Genomic DNA, 21,735 nt, shown 5'->3' on the forward strand with positions numbered 1-21,735 from the left:
CGAGATCTTTATTGTACAATGATCTACCTAAAGGTACAATATACAGCAGGGAACAACTCCCAAACACTTCTATATAAAACACATTAAAACATCCTATAAGATATCTCCATGCTGGAAATAACTGTTGCTATAATATGAGATCACATGTGAGTTGTTCCCTGCTGTAAAGTGAAATTAAGTTTATTGGATTCACAGAAAGTGCGCAATAATTGTTTAAATAAAATTAGGCAGGTGCATAAATTTGGGCACCACAAAAAAGAAATGAAATAAATATTTAGTAGATCCTCCTTTTGCAGAAATTACAGCCTCTAAACGCTTCCTGTAGGTTCCAATGAGAGTCTGGATTCTGGTTGAAGGTATTTTGGACCATTCCTCTTTACAAAACATCTCTAGTTCATTCAGGTTTGATGGCCTCCGAGCATGGACAGCTCTATTTAACTCACACCACAGATTTTCAAATATATTCAGGTCTGGGGACTGAGATGGCCATTCCATGTGTTTGTCTCCTGTATGATATATTGACATTTTTTATCGTAACAATCAACGATTTATACAGAAAAATCATGACAATTACCAAGGTTGCCTAAACTTTCGCATCCCACTGTAGCTGAGAATCCCAATAATGGGTTGGGCTAGTCCAAAACCTTTCTGATTGTCACTAATTATGGTAGGTGACAGCGACATAGGAAAAAAGTAATTGATGGAGCAGTTTACGCTTAGAGAAATCTACATTTTATATGTAACAATATGATGAAAAGTTCTATGTACCGTATATTCCGGCGTATAAGGCGACTGGGCGTATAATATAAGACGACCCCCCAACTTTGCCAGTTAAAATATAGAGTTTGAAGTATACTCGCCGTATAAGACTACCCCTCTTTTACACCCTGTAAACACCCTCTACACTTAACATGATACATCCCTGTAAACACCGTCGGCACTTCAAAATAACACAAACTGGCCACGCGGTCATCCTTACACATTAGCTATTACACATACCAGTGCTGGAGCCATTGGGGAAAGAAAAATCCATTTACAGTCAAAGTTTCCTGCACAAGCATTAGCATTATGCTAGCTGCTGCTCGCGTGAGAAGCAGAGCAGCTTCCTGATTTTGAGTCACATGACTGGTGCGCTCCACTGCATTTACCGCTGACTGGTGCGCTCCAGCGCAATTACGCTAAGTGGGTGCTTCCTCTGGCAATCTACATTGTGAATGCATACGTCACCAGCGTGCGCATTATCAGTCATGTGATCTCCGAACCAGGAAGCTGCTGTGTTACCCGTGCAAGCAGCTGCTTGCCTTAATGTTAATGGTGCAGGAAGCTTTGGCTAAAGGATTTTTCATTCGCAACCTCCCCCCACTGCTGCAGTAATAGGTAGGCAATCGGTATGTCAATTCCGTATTCCAGCATCCATCAGTTTGGAGTGAAACCTGGCGTATAAGACGACCCCCAACTTTTCAGAAGGCTTTAAGGGGTTAAAAAGTTGTCTTATACACCGGAATATACGGTACCATTATTACTACACATACAATGAGTCATCTTATAAGTTGCAGTTTAAGGGTTAACATTAGTGCTCATTGGCTTACCATATAAACTTGACTAAAAGTCTATAAATTTAGGTCTGACTTATTAAATAAAAGTATAGCTTGACGTACACGAGTCAGACCTAAATTTATGACTCATGGTCTTTCCTACTAGCAACAATTTATCCAGTGGGAAAGTGACACTTTCTTGATAAAGAAAACACAAGTCTAAAAGTCCTGGCCACAACAGTTACCAAGGATAAGGCAGGGCTAAGATACTGGGCTGCAGTACTTACTAAGGAGGGAGAGTGGATAATGGCTGCACTAGGGGGCCTGAATGTGTTATTGGCTGCATTTAAGGGCCGGGAGAGGATAGTGGCTACAATACTTAAAGGTCAACTGTAGTGAAAGGTATGTGGGGGCTAACATATTTGTTTCCTTTTAAGCAATACTAGTTGTCTGGCAGCCCTGCTGATCTATTTGGCTACAGGAGTCTTTGAATCATGCCAGAAACAAGCATGCAGCTAATCTTGTCAGCTCTAAAAATGTCAGAAACCCCTGATCTTCTGTATGCTTGTTCAGGGTCTGTGACTAAACATATTAGAGGCAGAGGATCAGCAGGAGAGCCAAGCAACTGTCATTGCTTAAATAGAAACAAATATGGCAGCCTCCATATAGCACTCACTACAGTTGTCCTTTAATGCAGTGCAGTCATTAACCCCTCCTGGTCACTAAGTTCAGCTGCATCCATTAACTTTGCTGGGTAGGCTTATACTTGAGTCAATAAAAACATCCAGCTTCAAAGGGTCAAATGTTGGATTGACTTATACACAAGGTTGACATATATTCAACAATATATCTATATATATATATATATATATATATATATATAGGTATTTATGGACCACTCTAACTTAATTCTTTCTTCTCTTGTGTTTATTTTGTGTAGGCCTCAGGATGCGATGGAACAGAAATTCCTGATGAAGTAAAGCTGATTGGGTTTGCACAGCTGAGCATCAGTTGATTTGCACTTTAGCACTGGGCAGATTCACATGGATTTGGCTATTTTGGAAGAGGAAATAAAAAAGGGATGTAAAAAGTAAATGAATATAAATAGAGCCACATGAGATTTGCTTAGGATGTAAAAAATAAATAAAAATAAACTGTAAAGACAGAAAAAAAATCACAACTGTAATCACCGCTGCTAGTCCCCTCCTCCCCCTCCCAACGAAATGGAATAATAACCAATGTCACTTAGCAAGCCAGTCTTTAGGCTCCCTGTAGAAACAATAAGCAAAAATGCACTCAACGATATTATCTGTGTTTGAGTTATTTACATGTAATTTTTCTAGCAAATATAATTCTTCTTTCACTTAAAATTTTGCTATATTTTAATTGTAATGTTGATTAACATGACTGCCTATTTTCTGCATTGTTGAAAAAAAATTATAATATTCTGGAAAAAGTATACAAATTAGTAGACTTGAACCCTAGATTTAAAAAGAACTGTGAATTTTATTTTCTTATATTTGTGTATTTGCACATCCAGTGGATATTTTTTGTTAAAGGATAAGTGAACTTACAATTCAAGTAAACTCCACTGGCCCTTATTCAAATCACTTTTTGTCCTTAGTTTTCTCCTAAGAGATAATTTTTTCATCTTCTGTTTAAAATAATTATTCAGCACTCTTCATCTGAAAAAGTACCAAAAATTAAGTGAAAAGGTACTGCCAAAATTATTCTGAGTATTTTCGTGCTTGCTGGTGGCTTAACAAGCATTTTGATAAGGTGTAAAAATATCACCAAGGAGAAAACTCACGAAATAAAGGTAATTGCACATGGGCTATTGTGCCCTAATCAGTTATGAGATGATAATGCATTGGAAACTGTTCCATACTTGAAGTGATTTGATAGTCAACTGGCTCCCTAAGGTTTGTAAGCATTTCCTCTTTGTTAGCAGCCAAGGGGCTCGATTCACAAAGCGGTGATAACTCAGTTATCACGCCTAAAAGACTTTAGGCGTGATAACCTTTGCACCACTGAGTTATCACCGATTTTTGCTCTAACTCGCGCGAAGTTTCCGCGCGTACGCGGTTGCACGCGGAAAATTTGCGCGAGTTGCTTCTTATCATGCCTAAAGTGAGTTTAGACGTGATAAGGGGCTTTTCACTGGCGTGCAAACACTTTGCACCGCTTTGTGAATCAAGCCCAATATATGTATAATTCACTGCTGTTTGTACACCCTACTATTTTGAAATCTTCATTTATCTTTTTAGTTTTTCCCAATTCCTTTTCCTCAACACTCATTTCACCACTCCTTCACTGGGTGTTTAATTCATATCTGTGATCTGCAAGTCATTTCTGGAGGTAGCAGTGTAAGGGCAGTTATCAGGCATGATGCACAGATCACAGCTACGTGGTTAAAGCTGTCTCGTTGGGGGCAAAACCAATAAAGTAAAAACCGACACTCTCCATTCAGTGATATACTGTTTATTTTATAGTTTCACGACAAAACCAATGTTTTGAGATCTCAAAGATCTTTTATCAAGGCAATAATTGGTCTACGCCAAATCTGTCCACAGAATTCTCATATTCAGACAATGGGCTCAGTCAAATCACAGAGATCACCATCGTGAACCAGGCCTCTTGACATTCGCTAGCCAGCAATGTGTATACTCAGGATGGCAGCTGCGGACAGACAGCAGCTGCACACAGATTTGGCTTAGACCAGTTATTGCCTTGATAAAGAGATCTGTGAGTTGTGGAAATGTTGGCTTCATGGTGATACGCTAAAATAAACAGTATATCACCACCTGGAGAGTGCCGGTGTACCAACATTTCAACATACCCATCAAAATAGCATACAAATGCTACTGAGCATGTGCAAAGTCATGCATGCCATAAATTAACCCCATAATGCCAATTAGCAGTACTAACCTTGAACCCGAGTTAGCAGCCTGGCTCCTGGTTTACATTGTCCACTATTCATGTGGACATCGAGTTATAACAAAAAGTTGTCCGAGCGAAGCGAGGGCCGAGCCTGCAGCCCAGCGAGCAGGCAAGGCGACACTGATTCTACTAAAAAGGAGAATATCACTTTAAATGTATGCTGTTTTGACAATGTATGCTGATTTGTTGGTACACCGGTCATAACTTTATTGGAGAGGTGGCGTCATCCACTTCAACGTATCCGGGTACCCATCCATTTGTTGGAGACATATGTGTTCATTCACTGGGGTGAAAGTCATCATTTAAAGTAATAATGAAAACAAAGGAGCAAGCTGTGTAATCTGCATAGAGCAGGTAACAGTTGGGCTGTGAAAATGGTGGATAAAGGGAAAATATTTGCAAACCAGAGGCAGCCATGCTGCCATCAGATCAGTTCAGGGTAGCAAAATGAATAATGCAGAGCACTCCATTTTGTTCAGATTTACGTTGTATGCTCACTTAATATTTAACACAAATAAGGGCAGTCTGTTGCCCTCAGAATGTTGCGATGCCACATTTCCCAGCATGCCCCACTACCAGATGGGACAGTCTGAAAAAGTGGAAGATGTATAAGCCTTATGTTAGCCAAAAATTGGGGATCTTCATCTTTGTTACGGTTTTGCATAACGTAAGGCAGTTTTGTATAACTAAGCCTGTTAAAGCAGAATTATAGTCAGCATTTCCCCTCTGCTGCAGTAGATTTGGCACACCATTATCAAAGAACAAAGTTCTGTTTAAAAAAAAAAAGTACCTGATATAGTTAAGTTGTCTTCTTGCAGCCTTACTAAAAGATTACATCAACAGGAAGTGAACTAATGCATAGATCTCCTACTATAAGCAAATATTACTTTAAAGCAGACCTAGACTCTGGACTACCTCTCTGCTCTAAAAGATAAGCAACAGCATAATAACCCTTACAGAAAAAAACATTTTACAGCCCACAGAACTCCTACGGCAGTGTAATTACTTCCTGGTTTCATAGGAGCACAGAAACACTTAACCCCCTGTGTTTACATATAGCCTGTCTGAGCAGCACAGCCGATGTACAGATCAGACAAAGATGACAGCTCAAATTACAGTGACTCATTACTACCAAACTTTAGACAGGCTGCTATCTGTAAATACACACAGAGTGGGTTTCTCTGTGTTTTCCTTTTGTCCTGTGGAAGAGTCTGGGTCTGCTTTAATGTATGGAGCAGAGGAGAGACAATCCTGTATCAAAAGTAAACAAAGGAGGAAATGAGGGAATTTGTGCATTAACACCAATAACATTACTTTGAACCACATTGTTTAGTGAAGTGAATTAGATTTTAAGAATTGGGAGCAGTGATAAACTGTAGGTAAAATTTCCATGTGCACACTAGATAAACACGTATTGCTAGTGTAATGTAAGTTACGCAACTAGGTAACACACACATTACCTAGTAACTGTCAATTGTGCTACTTGCGCAACATGCGCTATGCCATTTGAATAAATACTAGTAAAAGGTAAATACTAGTGCACAAGGTAATTTTACCAGCGTTTAGTGAATATCCCCCATTGTTTTATTTTTCAAAACCTTAAAAACATCTTGAAATGTGACAGATAATTGCTACTTCTCACAAAGTCGAGAAGCTTATTTCCCTGCCTTACAATGTAAAACCTTTCGGAAAGATGGAGTGCCTTCAAAAGTATTCCCCTCTTAAAGGACAACTAAAGTGAGAGGGATATGGAGGCTGCCAAATATTCATTTCTTTCTAAGCAATACCAGTTACCTTGCTATCCAACTAATCCTCTGCCTTTAATACTTTTAGCAATAGACCCTAAACAAGCATGCAGCAGATAGGGTGTTTCTGACATTATTGTCAGATCTGACAAGCTTCATACTTGTTTATGGTGTTATTCAGGTACTACTGCAGCCAAATAGATCAACAGGGCTGCTAGGCAATTGCTATTGGTTATAAGGAAATAAATATGACAGCCTCTATATTCTTCTCACTTCAATTGTCCTTTAAGCACCAAATTATTGCATAGTCTGTGTGTTGTCTTAATGTGTAGTAAAGAAGACTAGAAGCTGTAAATGTGGGCAATTACAAGTGGCGATGACAAATGCAAAGTTATTCAGGTCAATGCAAGATAATCTTTTCCCCTGGTTTATAACTACACCAATATGCTGGCTAGCGGAAATGCCAGGATAATACCTTGTTAAAAAATATCTTTACATCAAACTTAGAGAAAATTAGTTTGACGGTCTGAAGTCTCATCCTTCCGTCTGTGGCCACCAACAGTTCATTTTTCTGGATCTGCATAGACTGACAGGGTGACATGACAAAGTGGAGGGAACGGTGAAGGTTGATTTCCGTGTAGTGATGTACTTAGTCAAGTATGACACTATTTGATCATTTCTTAAAAAGAGTATCTGTACTCTAAAATTCTTACAATAAAAAGCATACCATTCTATTCATTATGTTCTCCTTGGCCCTTCTGTTCTGTTTCTGCCACCCCCTGCTGTGATCCTGGCTTGTAATTGCCAGTTTTAGGCAGCATTTACAAACAAAAGACATGGCTGTTACCAGCTTGTGATAGGCTGAGAGGAGCTCACTCTGTGACTCACACAAAGTCTGCAAGGAGCGTGGAGAGGGTGTGTATAGGTTCTATCCTATCACAAACAGAGCAGCACATTCCAGCCTGAGTGCCTGAGCCCAACAAAGACGACAGAAGAGAGAAGATTAGATCATATAACTGAGATAATACAGCCACTGTGCAACTAGGAAAATCTGCAGTAAGACAGACCACATTATAACAGGTATAGGAACTTATAGGATAGAAGAAATAAGGCTGACAATTTTGTTACAGAGTCTCTTTAACCAGATTTCTGCTGAAATCTAATCAAGATCTTGTAGAACAGGACAAAGTGGTGCATCAATCAGTACTGTAAGATCAAGGAGTGATTGATTGCTTTCTGGGTCTGGCCATTATCAATCTATTTATTGCTAGGTATTTTAAAGTAATTCTGAAGTGAATTAGTTAGATAGTTACCTAAGGAGAGGGAAGGCTCTGGGTCCTAATGAACCTTCCCGTTTTTTCCATGGTCGTCGCGTTCCAGCACTGGATCCCCAGTTCAAATCAAAAGGAAATTAAAATCCATATCTCCCTCCTCCAAAAGGAGGCTTTCGGAAGTCTTCTGGAGCCCAAGTGCTCCCAATGACAGGTGGTTCCATACTGCGCATGTGCGTGCGAAACAGCGTGCTTGTGCATGAGCAGTACAGAGCTGCCCGTCTTCGGGAGCACTCAGGCTTCTGAAGACTCCCGAAGTCTCGGCCAGCAGCAGAGAGCAGTCTCTGACTGCTATAACAGGGGAGCCAGTACAGGAATGATGGGACCAGGAGAGGAACGGGAAGGCTCTATAGAACCCAGAACCTTCCTACTCCTTAGGTGTGTATCTCGTTTTTTTTTTTAATTCGCTTTAAACTCTTAAGTCCATTCAAAATATTTTCTCTTGTGCATAGACTGTGTAACAAACTGCCTATCTCCATTCCTGTTTTGCCTAGTTGTAGCCGACACTGCTTTATGATTGACTTGTGTATGTATGGAAACACATTTTATTTCAGATAGTTTTATTACTAACAGCACGCATAAACATTGGCTGCAGTCTTCTTTCTTTTGTTCAAGAATGCTTTGGGCATTGAAATTAAAGTATTTTTACTGAAATACTGAAGGTGTTTTTAAAGGGTATAACGTTTTAAAATCGGGATATGCCCACCACTAGTTATTCAACCAGTGGAAAAATGACTTGGATAATAAGTGTGAAGCAGTGACATCACAAGGAAGGGAGGGAGCGTCTCCCTGCTGCTGCAATATCTGGAAACCTTTATTTGAGAACTATGTAGAGAACAGTTAGCTTCAAAATGAAATTAGATTTTTGTATACCAGCTTCTTAGCATTTTTCTAAGCATGCCTTTGGTTCTCAGAGTATTTGTCAGCAGGGAGATATGGAATTTAATTTCCTTTTGAAAATATACAACTTGCCTGGCTGTCGTGTTAATCCTGTGTATCTGACACTTGAAGAGACCCAAAAGGAGTACGCCAATCAGGTGCTCTGGAACAAGCCTGACTTACTAAAACCAAAAATATCAGCACAAAGGCCAGGTAATTGTCAGATTTTCAAGGAAATTAAAACCGTAGCCTCCATGTTCCTCTGACTATAAGTTTGTTTTGATGTGTACTCGAGGCAAAGTAAAAAAAAAACAAAAAAAAACCGAGATGGTTACCAAGGAGAAGAAAGCATTTGGATCCTGTGGAGGTGTGAACCCTTGGTCCATAACCAACAAGAGCTTGTTGGATAAGTTACTGTGGCTGTGCTTCTCTTCATGCATGAGCGCGTCTGTGCTGCGCCTGCACGAGTATGACCACGCCTACAGAGTAAGCCTATTGTCCACAAGCAGCTCAGTGCTATTGTGCAGATGCAGTCGTAGTCAGTTGGGTGCAGTGCTAGCATGCTTATGCATGAAGAGGAGCACAGATGTGAACTTTCACCGGGTCCCAGGCAGTAGCGGTGGTCTAGAGGAAGCCTCTGGACAATCCAGAGACTTCCCCTTTCTTAGGTTCTTAGGTAGGTATCTCATTTTTTTAATAACACAGAAGTCTGTGAAAAATGCATTGTTGGTGGTCACAGAGGGTTGGTCATCTCATTGGTGTACAACAGTCTCTCAGCAGGACACTTTGAATGTAGATTTAAAGATCACTCAGGTCAAATGGTTTAACCCAGTTATCTGGGTTTAAGTGGATCATCAGCGCTGCGTAATATGTTGGCGCTTTATAAATACAACAAATAAATAAATAAATAAATAAAATCTATACTGTATTTAACAATCATAAACTCTTACATTTGTTAGAAAGCCGAGGAAAGCCTAATTCTTCATAAAATATTATCTGATGAGGCCAGCAAACACCAAAATAAAAGTCTGCCATATTACACTTCAGTATGTTTGGACAAGCTTATTCTGCTTAGTAATAAGTCCCATGCACAATTATATTCCCCCTTGAATTTTTTTGCCTATGCAATGCCCCCTGATGGAGACTCCAAAAGAGTATTTTTTTCCTACGGTTTTTTTGACAAAACTTAAAATATCCTGAACACTTGACCTGCCAAAGGTGTTGCTACTTTCCCTGGAGAACTTGAAGACCATAGAGTTGTGTGCCCTGTCTAAAAGATCAGAATATTGTGCGAGATCATGTTGTTTTGAGGACTTAATATCGGTCAAAACTCTTTTGTAGACCACATCTTTCTGTTCTTTGAAACAAACTGTTAAATTAAGCTAGATATTGTAGGAATAGCCTATAGACCTGTATATAACTGCATTGTACACAACAATAATACCTTATGCAACTATTAACATAACAACTACTGCCAGTTGTAACAGTTCCTGCAACTTCCAATATTTTTCAGCAGGTCACTGCAGTAGCATAATGTCACGTTACACTCTCTGTAATGTGGTATAGAGTGTTATGCAAGAATCTTGGAGCCCTTAGTTTAAAAACTACTACAAGTCTATGAATATGAAACTGTGTCCCTCTTGATATTGCCCATATTTACAGAGCTGTGCTAAGCATGTGACACATGAGGTGCCTTATCTCTTAGCGCTGCCAGGTAAATAATTAATTGTAGCGTATGTAAGTTGTAGCACATGGTAGGTGCCTTGAAGACCACACAGCTTAAGAATGTGCCCAAATATGCCTTTTATTAGTCATATATGTGACGGTGTCATAATGGTTTCCTTATTAGCAAGTCTTTCCAACTTGACACTCAGGAACTCAAATTTTTAGACTCTCTCGATGATTACAAATGGAAATGTCCACTTTAGTAAATGCTGCTCTTAATCAGGCCATATGAGTTCCTTTGCTTAATTATTCACAAAATACTAAATAAAGTCCTCCATTTCGACAACAGGCAAGAGCCATTGTAGAAGGAAATTAGGTAAGGTGACCATGGGTCTTTCATAGCAGCAATAGCTTCCCTTATGAGTAATCACTTGTAATCATTTCAAGGACATCCATCCAAGCCAGCTGGACATACCCAAACATGAGCCCAAAAGTCCATTATGTATGGTAGATGACCATTTCAGTGTACAGTGTCAGTGACCAAATAGACGATTGACTGACTTGTTAGAAATGTTTGCTTGGCTTATTTCTAAACTACGACTATGAAATGGTCTATTGACATTGTTTGATTGTATGTTGACGTGATCATACAGTGTAGGAAAAAGACTTGTCAACTTTAAGAGTCAGATTCCAGCATATGATTATACTGTCTTAAAATATTGTTTAAATAATTGATCAGTACTGATTCAAGAATAATTTCTCCTTGTATGGGTACCTTAGGGAGCTGCAACTGTATGTTGAGGTGTTTTCATGGATAGCCTGCTTAGCTTCGAGCCTTCGACCATGGGAGAAACTGAGTGCAAGCAACTGTATGTAATTAATTAATTGAGGCAGGATCTCTGCATGGGATTTAAAGCTGACCTAAACCCAGGATTTCCTATCTGCTCCAAAAGATAAGCAACGGCATAATAACCTTTAAAGATTTTTACAAATTTTTTTTATTTGTAGCAGCCAACAGAACACCTACTGAGGTGCTGCAGAGCTGTTACTTCCTGGTTTTCATTGAAGCACAGAAAGGGTTAAACTACTGTGTTTACATATAGCCTGTCTGAACCGAACATCGCGATGCAGATCAGACAGAGCTGACAGCTCAAATTATAGTGGCTCATTAGCAGCAGATAAGGGAATACACTTGATATGTCTAAATAAACACAGGGCGGATTCCTCTGTGTTTTCCTTCTATCCTGTGGAAGAGTTTAGGCCATCTTTAAGTGGGAAAGGTGATATATAGCACTAGCAGAGCACCAATTGCAAAGTGAGTTTGCAGCCTTTTCCTTTGCAATAATTTCCTGTTTCATGTTTTTGGGTTACCCTTGTCTTCAGTTGGCTCTTAGAATTCAGGGCCTGAAACAGTTGCAGAGAAATCTTGGAAAGGGTAAAATAATGTGGTCCACTTTTATCACTGATTAGCCCTTCCTTTGAGCTAGTGTAGCTACAAAAGGTTTGACTACCCTGTAAAGAGAATCTGTAATAAAAAGTGCCCCTGGGGGGTACTTACCTCGGGAAGGGGAAGTCTCTGGATACTAATGAGGCTTCCCCTGTCCTCCGCAGTGCCCCCATCTAGCGCTGGGACCCCCGGACAGCTGCGGACGGCAATATTTACCTTTTGGATCCAGTGCAGGCGTAGCATAATCTTTTCCCTCAGGCTCAGGCTAAAACATTCCCGCCAAAGCCAGAGGGGGAAGATGGTACTGCGCCTGTGCTGGATCCAAAAGGTAAATATCGCCATGGGCTACAGGCACTACTGCGTCTGCGCGCATTATCTTGGGAGCCATCGCTGGATCAGGGTTACTGCGGAAGGACGGCGGAAGCCTCATTAGGATCCTGAGGCTTCCCCATCCCGAGGTAAGTATCCCCCAGGGGCTCTCTTTTATTACACATTCTCTTTTAATAAGGGTGGCTGCACCAAGGGTAATTTAAGTTAAAATAAATAATATTACTGTTGAATAAGTAAGATAAGGAGTTGATTTCGGAATTCGAATATGCAACTTAGTCTCTTTTTGAACAGTGATTTATTTTTTCCTAGTTAGAACAGTTGGAAGTTAAAACGAGGGGGACCCCTGACCGTGTGTCTTATTAAACAAAATTAGCTCTGGCTGTATGGAGGAAATATGCTCAGTTTCACTTTTTGCAAGGTGAAATCTCCAGGGAATTTCTGACATAGGGTCAGATTCACTGCAACTAGTCATTTGTTTTTCTTAATAGGTGAGTTCTGCGTTCTATCAGACAGACATTTTTTAGCTTGAATAATACTCTGTAGCTAAAAAGAATAGTTGTAAGAATCCTATTTGCACAAAGGAGCAGCCCTTAAATCCAACTTTTAAGGTTGCTTTCTAGAATACCTAAGAGCCATATAGGTGTTTTGTAAATGGTAATAACCATTCACAGTTTTCCCCAGTCATGGTACATAATTGGAGGTATGTCTTTCCGAATGTGACTAGTACTTGTTTCATCCTTTAGAAACCACCTCACACCAACACTGAGTGCATGACATGGTCATGGGCACCTAGGGCCTAATTCAACTATCATTTCTCCTTAGTTTTCTCCCAGGAGTATTTTTTCATCTTATCTATACAATTGTTTTTTTTTTGTGTAGCAAGTGAAAAAGTACAAAAAAGTGGGTAAGAAAAGAGTCAAACGAAACTTAAATTGACACTGAAGCAAAAATAAAGTTATAATGAATTGTATGTGTAGTATGGATAAGTAATAGAACATTAGTAACAAAGAAAACAGCCTCTATTTTTATTTTAAGTCATATAGCTTCATTTATAACATTGCCTCTTACTGTCATATTTGCAGTTTAGAAACCGCACTCTATATATTAACCTGTAAAGCAGAGCAGCGCTAATGACCCTATGAACTTTCCTGCAGTAAAACCTTATTTCAAGCTTTCTCTCACTGTTTCTTGGCTGTTAAAGGGAACCAGAGAGGAACGCTGGTTAAAAACAGAAAAAGCTTTTATACATACCTGGGGCTTCTTCCAGCCCCATACGCACAGATCGCTCCCACGCGGCCGTCCACCGCTTCCTGTATCGGCGGTACCGGGTCCCGTCACTTCCGGCGGACGCGGCCAATTGTCCGCATCACAGGGGCTCCCTCCATACCCGTACGCATGCGGTTGCGCAGTATGCAGCCTCACGCGTACTTATATGGAGGGAGCCCCCTGTGATGCGGACAATTGGCCGCGTCTGCCGGCCGACTGGCGGTAATGAGGGGACCCGGTACCGGCGGATCCAGGCAGCTGAGGACGGCGGTGTGGCAACGATCCGTGCGTATGGGGCTGGAGGAAGCCCCAGGTATGTATACCATCTTTCCCCCAACCAACCAACGTCTCTGGTTCCCTTTAAGAATTTTACTTAGAAAACAATACTGAGTTAGACCAAGTTGGTTGAATAGCTCTTGAGACATGAGACTTTTTTCTTTGTTACTATTGTTTTATTTGTTGTCTGTACTCCACATACAATTCATCATCTCAACGGAATAGTTTAGCTTCAGCTTTGTTTAAGTTAATTTATTTAGATTGAAATAATAATTAAAAATGATATTGCTTGATGGTGGCCGAAGGAGAATTTTGTTCCTAAGGTGTAGAAAACTCAGGAGAAAGTTTCATGATGCAGAAACGTCCTGTGAAGTTCTTGCAGGGAACAGTAAGCATCAGAGGACAGTAACCTGACTGGACCGATCATTACTAGGGAGGCCAGCGGCACTGGGGGGCATATTTTCACATTTTAGATTTCCAGCCAAAATGATTATAGTTGCACTTTTGGGTTGAGTAAAATCTGAGCTGCTTTAGTCTGTTTGGGAACATGACCTTTAAATGATGACAATGGTCAATCATGAAGAAGATGAATCTCCACACCTACAGTACCAATGCCACAGCTATACGGTTGGGGTACTTCCTTACTCAAATGTTGACATTTCTAAATTTGTGCAGAGAGCCCAACAATGGTTTCTTAGTTTCTTAGAAGTCAAAATTGCAGTAAAATAATTTATATTTAAAGTATTTATTTTTTTCAGAGGAATTCTTTAAAAATGTTTGCCGAAAAAAAAGCCATTAGCAGAATGATGGATGCGTCTGTGGACATCTTAAATCTCAAATGTATTTCCTTGCTTTGTACTTCATTACAAGGGGTCAAATGAGTGTTGTTTCCAATATGAAACTTTGAAATTTAGTATAGCTTTATTGATACAGATATTCAGTTTTAATAATATTGTGTTAAAATTATTTTTTGAGCGTAACTATATAAATGATTGAAGATGGTAAACAAGCCATTTTAGGATCACTGTAAAAAACAAATCCCTAGATAAAGATATGCGTCATCCAGGCTTAGCTGCACAAGGAGCGATGATGTAACCCATAGCCATCAATGATATTTTAGATCATTTAGCTGTGATTGGATGCTAGAGGTCGCTTAATTTTGCACATGATTTACTATCCTTAAGGGGACCTTAAGGCAAAGAAATGATGAAGGAAGATGGACAAGGGTGAGCAGGATAAGAACCAGAGGCGCCAAAAAGAGTAAAAACAATACTATGTTTAAAAACTTGGGGGGAAACGTATTCACCACCCTTTCAACAGACCAAAAGCCAATGGAAACCACAATGTTTGGTCAAAAAATTCATCAATTTATTGGTGGGAGTACCAATAAATTGATGAATTTTTTGACCAAACATTGTGGTTTCCATTGGCTTTTGGTCTGTTGAAAGGGTGGTGAATACGTTTCCCCCCAAGTTTTTAAACATAGTATTGTTTTTACTCTTTTTGGCGCCTCTGGTCCTTATCCTAAACAGAATGCAGTCCACCTGTGGTGGCAAGGATCTTTCCTAATTTCTTCTACAGAGAGCGACATCTTACACCTGAGTGAGGTCAGGTTCTAATTCTCCCCACCCGCATATGTAGTGGTTGCCTAGGGGCAACCCATGTTTGTGAGTATAAATCTATTTCGATTAATTGTGTCTCTATTGCTTTGAAATACCACACCATTTGGGCTCTCGGCCTTTTGTTTTTTGTCTCTTAAGTGCAAGGGTGAGCAGGAGGTTCACATGTTTAAATAGTTTTCTGTGAGCTGTAATTAGAGTATTTTGTGCCTCTTGCTTTTTGGGAGTGCAGTAATGCACTGGGGTGCTAGTATCAGTAAAGGGTTTGGAGGAATGTAATCACTACTGTTCTTAGGTCCCCCAGTGCATGGCTGCTGTAATGGGACATGAAGATGGTGCCTCCTGGTATATGTGTATTACAGCTCATAGCTAGCTACTTACTGCTAGTGCTTAAAGTATTCCCAAGGCAAACCTCGGGTCAAAAATCAAATACTGTGCTTACCTAAGGAGATCCTGTAGAGCAGGGATGTCAAACTCAAATACAAAGTGGGCCAAAATTGTACACTGGGGCCTAGTCACGGACCCAAATTGTACACTGGGGCCTAGTCGCGGACCCAAATTGTACACTGGGACCTAGTCGCGGGCCCAAATTGTACACTGGGACCTAGTCGCAGGCCTACCTCAATGTCTACTGGCCACCTTCCTCCCTTATACAGTTCCCTGGTGTCTAGAAACCCCCACCCTCCCCTATACAGTTCTCTGATGTTTAGTGCTTTCCCCCTACCTCCCCATAGGGCTTCCCTGGTGATCTAGGGCTTCACCTCCAATATAGCTTCCCTGGTGGTCTAGAGTGGGCCGAACATAATGCAAAGTGGGGAAGCCACTTGAGGGCCACATTTAATGGCTCTGAGGGCCAAATTTGGCCTGCTGGCTGGAGTTTGACATGTATGCTGTAGAGGCTTCCCACGCCGTTCTCCGGGCCACCACTGCTGAGGGCGGACTCCCCAAAGGAATCCGACAAGCTCTTCTCAGATTCCAAGCTTCTTTTAAAGAGAACCCGAGGTGGGTTTGAAGAATATTATCTGCATACAGAGGCTGGATCTGCCTATACAGCCCAGCCTCTGTTGCTATTCCAAACCCCCCTAAGGTCCCCCTGCACTCTGCAATCCCTCATAAATCACAGCCACGCTGCTGACAAACAGCTTGTCAGAGCTGGCTGTGTTTATCTCTATAGTGTCAGTCTGCTGCTCTCCCCGCCTCCTGCAGAACTCCAGTCCCCACCTGCATCCCTTCCCTCCCTGCTGATTGGAGGGAATTGACGGGGGCAGGGACCGGAGCTCTGCAGGAGGCGGGGGAGCAGCTGAGACTGACACTACAGATGTAAACACAGCCTCACAGCACGGCTGTGATTTATGAGGGATTGCAGAGTGCAGGGGGACCTTAGTGGGGTTTGGGATAGCAACAGAGGCTGGGCTGTATAGGCAGATCCAGCCTCTGTATGCAGATAACATTCTTTAAACACACCTCGGGTTCTCTTTAAAGCATGAGCGTGGGTGTACTGCTCCTGTGCAAGCATGGCCACGCCTTTGCAGTAAATGGAGCACTCATGCACACAAGTTGTTATGTGCTGGAGGGAAGCGACAGAGGTTTGGGGGATAGTGCAGGAAGCCTCTGGAGGATCCAGAATTTTCCCTCTTCTTAGGTAAATATTTGATTTTTAACCTGAGGTTCACCTCAGGTTATCTTTACGTTTTCTTAAATAAAAGCTCCATCATGATTGTTATATAGTCATGCTAATTATTTTAGCCTTGATTTAATTTGCCTGTATGGCATTGCCATTGTTTGCTGTAAAATATGACTGATCTGTTTTCCAGCTGGGATGATAAGGAGTGCGGAGGGATTATTGACACCAAGGAGGAAGGGAGGTAATATTTTAGAAGCAGTAGAAATGCAGTAGAAGCCTGTTATTCAAATAAAGATGTGCACATACACTTGCCACTGATATGCCACTGTAATAAAGTATGGCTCGATAAATAATGCAAATATATTTAATAGATCTGGGACCAACTTTAGGATGTACTTAAAGAGACTCTAAAGCCACTTAAAAAATGGGATTTTACCTTTTATTTAGGTTTAGCATGCTTGCCCCTGCTAAAACGCCGCTATTCTGCGGCAGAACAAGGATTTTTTACTCCCCAAATCCTAGGGCAAAAATCCACGGCTTTCCTGGTCATGGATTTTGCTGCCCGGGGAGGCAGAGCTTTGGGCTGTAGCTCTGCCTCCATTCGCGTCAATCTGCCCGTGGATCTCCACCTCTCTCCGCCCCTCTCAGTGAAAGAAGACTGAGAGGGGCGGGGAGAGACGGCGATCAGCGCCGATTGACACGCGTGGAGGCAGAGCTACAGCCCAAAGCTCTGCCTCTATGCAGAAGGTCCCCTGCAATGTGCCCCAGAGGATTTGGGGGGTAAAAAACCCTCGTTCTGCCGCGGGATAGCAGCGTTTTAGCAGGGGCAAACATGCTTAACCTAAATAAAAGGTAAAAACCCGTTTTTTAAGTGGCTTCAGAGTCTCTTTAAGCACACTTCGAGTGAACCAGAGATCAAACGAACTAAAAATTGATACTCACCCGCAGCTTCCTCCTGCAGCATAAGCTCGCCTGAGTCCCTCGCCGTCTGCAGAAGACCCAGACTGGACGTGACTGAGCTGTTACCGTCGCTGATCGCGACTGAACGGCAGACCGCTGGTGGACAGCGTGGGACACAGACGAGTTTATGCTGCAGGAGGAAGCTGCAGGTGAGTATGAAATCTTTAGTTAGTCTGATCTCTGGTACACTTTAATTACTCTAACACTTAAAAATCACTGGCTACCCTTTTTCATCCACCTTTATCATTTTAAGCAGCCCTAAGTACTGAGCTAATCCCATGATGTTCTGATTGGTGTGCACATACGACATATGCATTCAGAGGACCGATAGACATCAGCGTGCAATAAAACTTGTTGATATTTTACAGGGTGAGTAAGGGAAGTAGGATGATTGTTTTTCTCTTATAACGGAACGTAGTTAAATCTAGATCCAGTGCATTTCCTTAACATGCTGACTTCACTCGCTATACCTTATAGACATGTTATTTATACCTTGTCATCTGTTAAGGTGTTTTAACTATTTCCATGTGTTCCATTGTATTGTTTACAAAGAGATAATGAAAGGTGAATGGGATGGTGAAAGCTATTAAACTGTACTACACAAACCACACGAGTCTCTGTTTATTTTTGTCAAGGGATTTTCAATATTAATTTGTTTGATTGTGAAGATGAGGCTCTGTTTTTAATTACGGAAATGACTGCAGCTGTTAGATTCACAAACACCATCTTCTTTTCAGTAGGCATGAAATGATCAGCTAGGTGTAGGAAAGTGTCAGGTCTCCATGCAAACATTCAGTACCTGGATCAGTGGATTGTATTGTGATCCCCAGATTCACCGAATTTCATTATTGTTGGGAAACCTCATTACTATAATCCCGCTTCTTACTTGTTAAACCCCGCCCTATTATCCACTTTAGTAGTTAGTAGAAAAACATTTTGCCATTTGCAGCTTTACGTGTGATTAAAAAAGCTTTAAAGGGACTCCGAGCAGTGCAGAAACTATGGAAAGATGCATATCATTTTAAAGCTCTCTTTCTCCTCTTTCCAATGATATATAAACCGCCGCCGTACGCCTTTTAGTTTTCGCTATTTTCGCGATTGAAATTGCAGCGGCCGCGATTTCAATCGCGAAAATAGAGAAAACTAAAAGGCGTACGGCGGCGGTTTATATATCATTGGAAAGAGGAGAAAGAGAGCTTTAAAATGATATGCATCTTTCCATAGTTATATTGTATTACACAGGGCGACTTTTTCCTAAAGTCAGCAGCTCCATTCTACTGAATGGAGCTGCTGACACTGGGGAAAGTGTCGTCCTGTGTAATACAAGTAACTATGGAAAGATGGATATCATTTTAAAACTCAGCCGCCATGTGCCCGCTCCTGGACGCTGAGTCTCTGCTCCCCAATGACCAGTGTCCATGCACATGCGCAGTAGCACAAAAACAGCACGGACACATAGCACAGGGGACGCAGAGACATTAGGGTTTTATTATATAGGATATTTACCGGAAGTACGGAGCCTGGCACTTCCGCCAACACCGCTCAACATCACTTCTGGCAATGACGCCCTCTGTATTTCATTGGGCGTCATTGCCGGAAGTAACGTTGAGCGGTGTGGGCAGAAGTGCCCAGCTCTTGTACTTCTGGTAAATATTACTACTATAATTTAATATATTTATACCTTTGCAACACTACTAACTGCAGGGGGAGCTGAGAGGGAGGGCACCCAGATGAGCCTGGGGGGGGGGAGGGGCAGGCAGCAGGATCCCCCCCCCTTACAATTATTGATGCTGGGTGGCAAATGGAAACCCCCCTCCCTCCCTGAGTCCCCCTTACACATACTAAATAAAAAAAAGAATTTAGTAGCAGGCCAGGCAGCAGGATCCCTCCCCCTACATTGATTGAAGCTGGCTGGGTAGCAAATGAGAATCCTCCCTCCCTCCCTGAGCCCCCCCTCCCCCTTACACATACAAATTAAAAAAAAAGAATTTAGTGGCAGGCCAGGCAGCAGGATCCTCCCCACCACATTGATAAAGCTGTTGGGTGGCAAATGGCAATCCCCCTCCCACCCCGAGTCCCCCCCCCCCCTTACACATACTACTTAAAAAAAATCACAGCAGGATCCCACAACCAGGATCCCACAACCAACTAAGTAAACCCCCATCACCACCAAAGGCCCCCCGGCTAACCCCCCCCCCCCCCCCCGCCCAAACCCCGGCACATACACATGTTATAATATATTTTGATTTTCCTGACTGACTTACCATTAATAAATATGCATCAGTCAGGCTCAGGACAGGGACAGGCTCACCACCGCACGCTGATGCCACCAGCCAGTGATGACGTAACGTCACGACGGTCACGTGACGACGTCCTCTCCTCTTTTCTCGCAGGCATGGACGTCCACGCACTGACGTCCATGCCTGCGTGATGTGTGCATCCAGGAGGTGGAGCCAGCAGCGCTGAGTCACAGATGAAGAGTGGACGGCTCGGGCTCAGGACGCCACGCCTGGTATCCATGGAGACCCGATGCTGGAACCTGAGGTAGCGGTATGTATCTCTTCTCTTCCTCCCCGCTCGGCTCCCCAGCTCTGGCACACATTTTTTGTATAACTCGCGGCCGTCTCCGCACCGGCGCACCCGGCACCTGACCCACACACCCACCCAGGAGTCAGCAGCGGCAGCCCAGGACACAGGCATCAGCAGCAGGCTGCTCAGAGCTTTTTATGTTGTTTGCTGCCAGCGGGCGGGGCCGGGGCCCTAGGGCAGCTGCCTTCTCTGCCTGAATTGTAGCGCCGGCCTTCGGCAGACCGCCTTACGATCGTTTCGCTCTCCTGAGCGTCCTCGGGCTCCGTGCGCCCGCGAACTGTCTTTCTCCAAACTACTCATGTGAAGCTGTTGTCTCTATGTTCAGAGCACGCACTGTTGACGTGATATGGTACCCTATCTATTTTGCTAGACATCTTGGAGCATCTGCCTGTGATTGGTGCACTAGCGATTATAGTGCCTGTTGCTGTCTTCTCTGCTACACTTTAACTATTATCCACTTTGTCAGAGCTGGTGCAAAATCTTGCACCTCCATGCAATATTCAGAGAAATTGTACACACTGCTTTCCTGCACACAAAAGAGTGAAATGGCAGATCACGTATTAATGTTTTATTTTTATTTTTGTGCAAACACTAGATGGGCCAAGAAACACATCAATAACACCTGTTTTTAGGACTGCAAACAAATACTCAATTATATGTTGTTCACAGCAAAATCTGCCCTTTCAATGGTACTGCATTGTATCTCTTTTTTTTATGTTTTGCTTTTCCATATTCCATAACAATTAAAGATTTCTTTTCTTCCTTGCTTTATTTTTTTTTTTCAGTGATGCAAACAGTGCCTGATATAAGGCTTAGGACCTGTTTTCACTGCACGCAAATTGGATGCAGAAAAACTGACTCCAATGAATGCCTATGGGCCTGTTTCCACTAAATGCGATTTTTCTGATGCAGATTTTCCCACAGGCATTCATTGGAGTCAGTTTTTCTGCATCCATTCTGCATCCAACCTATGTGTAATGGAAACAGGCCCTTATGCCTTAAGTTGATCAAGAAATAACCCGGGCGTACGAGAGGAATCGGCGCAGGAGACTTGGGCGCAGGATACAGCCGGTGTGGCATATCCTGCTCCTGCACAAACTCCTATCGATGTTAAATACTATTCCCCCTCCAGGCCGCCATGGATGGTGGGGAATGAAGTAATTCGGCTTCCAGCAATTGCTGGAGGCCAAATTATAGTGTTTTATAAGTAACTTTAGCTCCGTCTTCTGACGGCACTGAAGTTACTCACTGTGAGCCGCTATAGACGTAATTCCTATTACGGCCTATGGTGGCGCCGGCTGCACCCAAGTCTCCTGCGCTGGAATGAAAGTGTTCGATACCCGGTGGGGAAGCTGAGTTTTAAAAAAATCTCCCTGGGAGCGCTATAGTGGGTGTCTCCTGAGCCTGAAACCCTAATGCGGCCCCTGAAATACTTTGCTTGCAGCTGATGGTAGCATTACAATTAGTGTTAAGCCTAGTACACACTTTCAATTATGATTGGCCAATCACTGACCAATTCTTCCACTGCC

At 42.2% G+C, this 21,735-nt stretch overlaps 1 protein-coding gene across 1 annotated transcript in view; it reads left to right on the forward strand.

Annotated features, from left to right (window-relative positions):
- STK39 (serine/threonine kinase 39) overlaps positions 1 to 3,006 on the forward strand; it is an 827,935-nt gene extending 824,929 nt beyond the window's left edge. Inside the window, exon 18 of the mRNA XM_068247051.1 lies at positions 2,476 to 3,006. Within this exon, the coding sequence (XP_068103152.1) occupies positions 2,476 to 2,550 (75 nt within the window). The 3' untranslated portion in view covers positions 2,551 to 3,006. The remainder of the gene's footprint in view (positions 1 to 2,475) is intronic.
- Positions 3,007 to 21,735: the final 18,729 nt, after the last annotated feature.

This window comes from Hyperolius riggenbachi, chromosome 7, assembly GCF_040937935.1.
Source record: "Hyperolius riggenbachi isolate aHypRig1 chromosome 7, aHypRig1.pri, whole genome shotgun sequence".
Lineage (NCBI taxonomy): Eukaryota > Metazoa > Chordata > Amphibia > Anura > Hyperoliidae > Hyperolius > Hyperolius riggenbachi.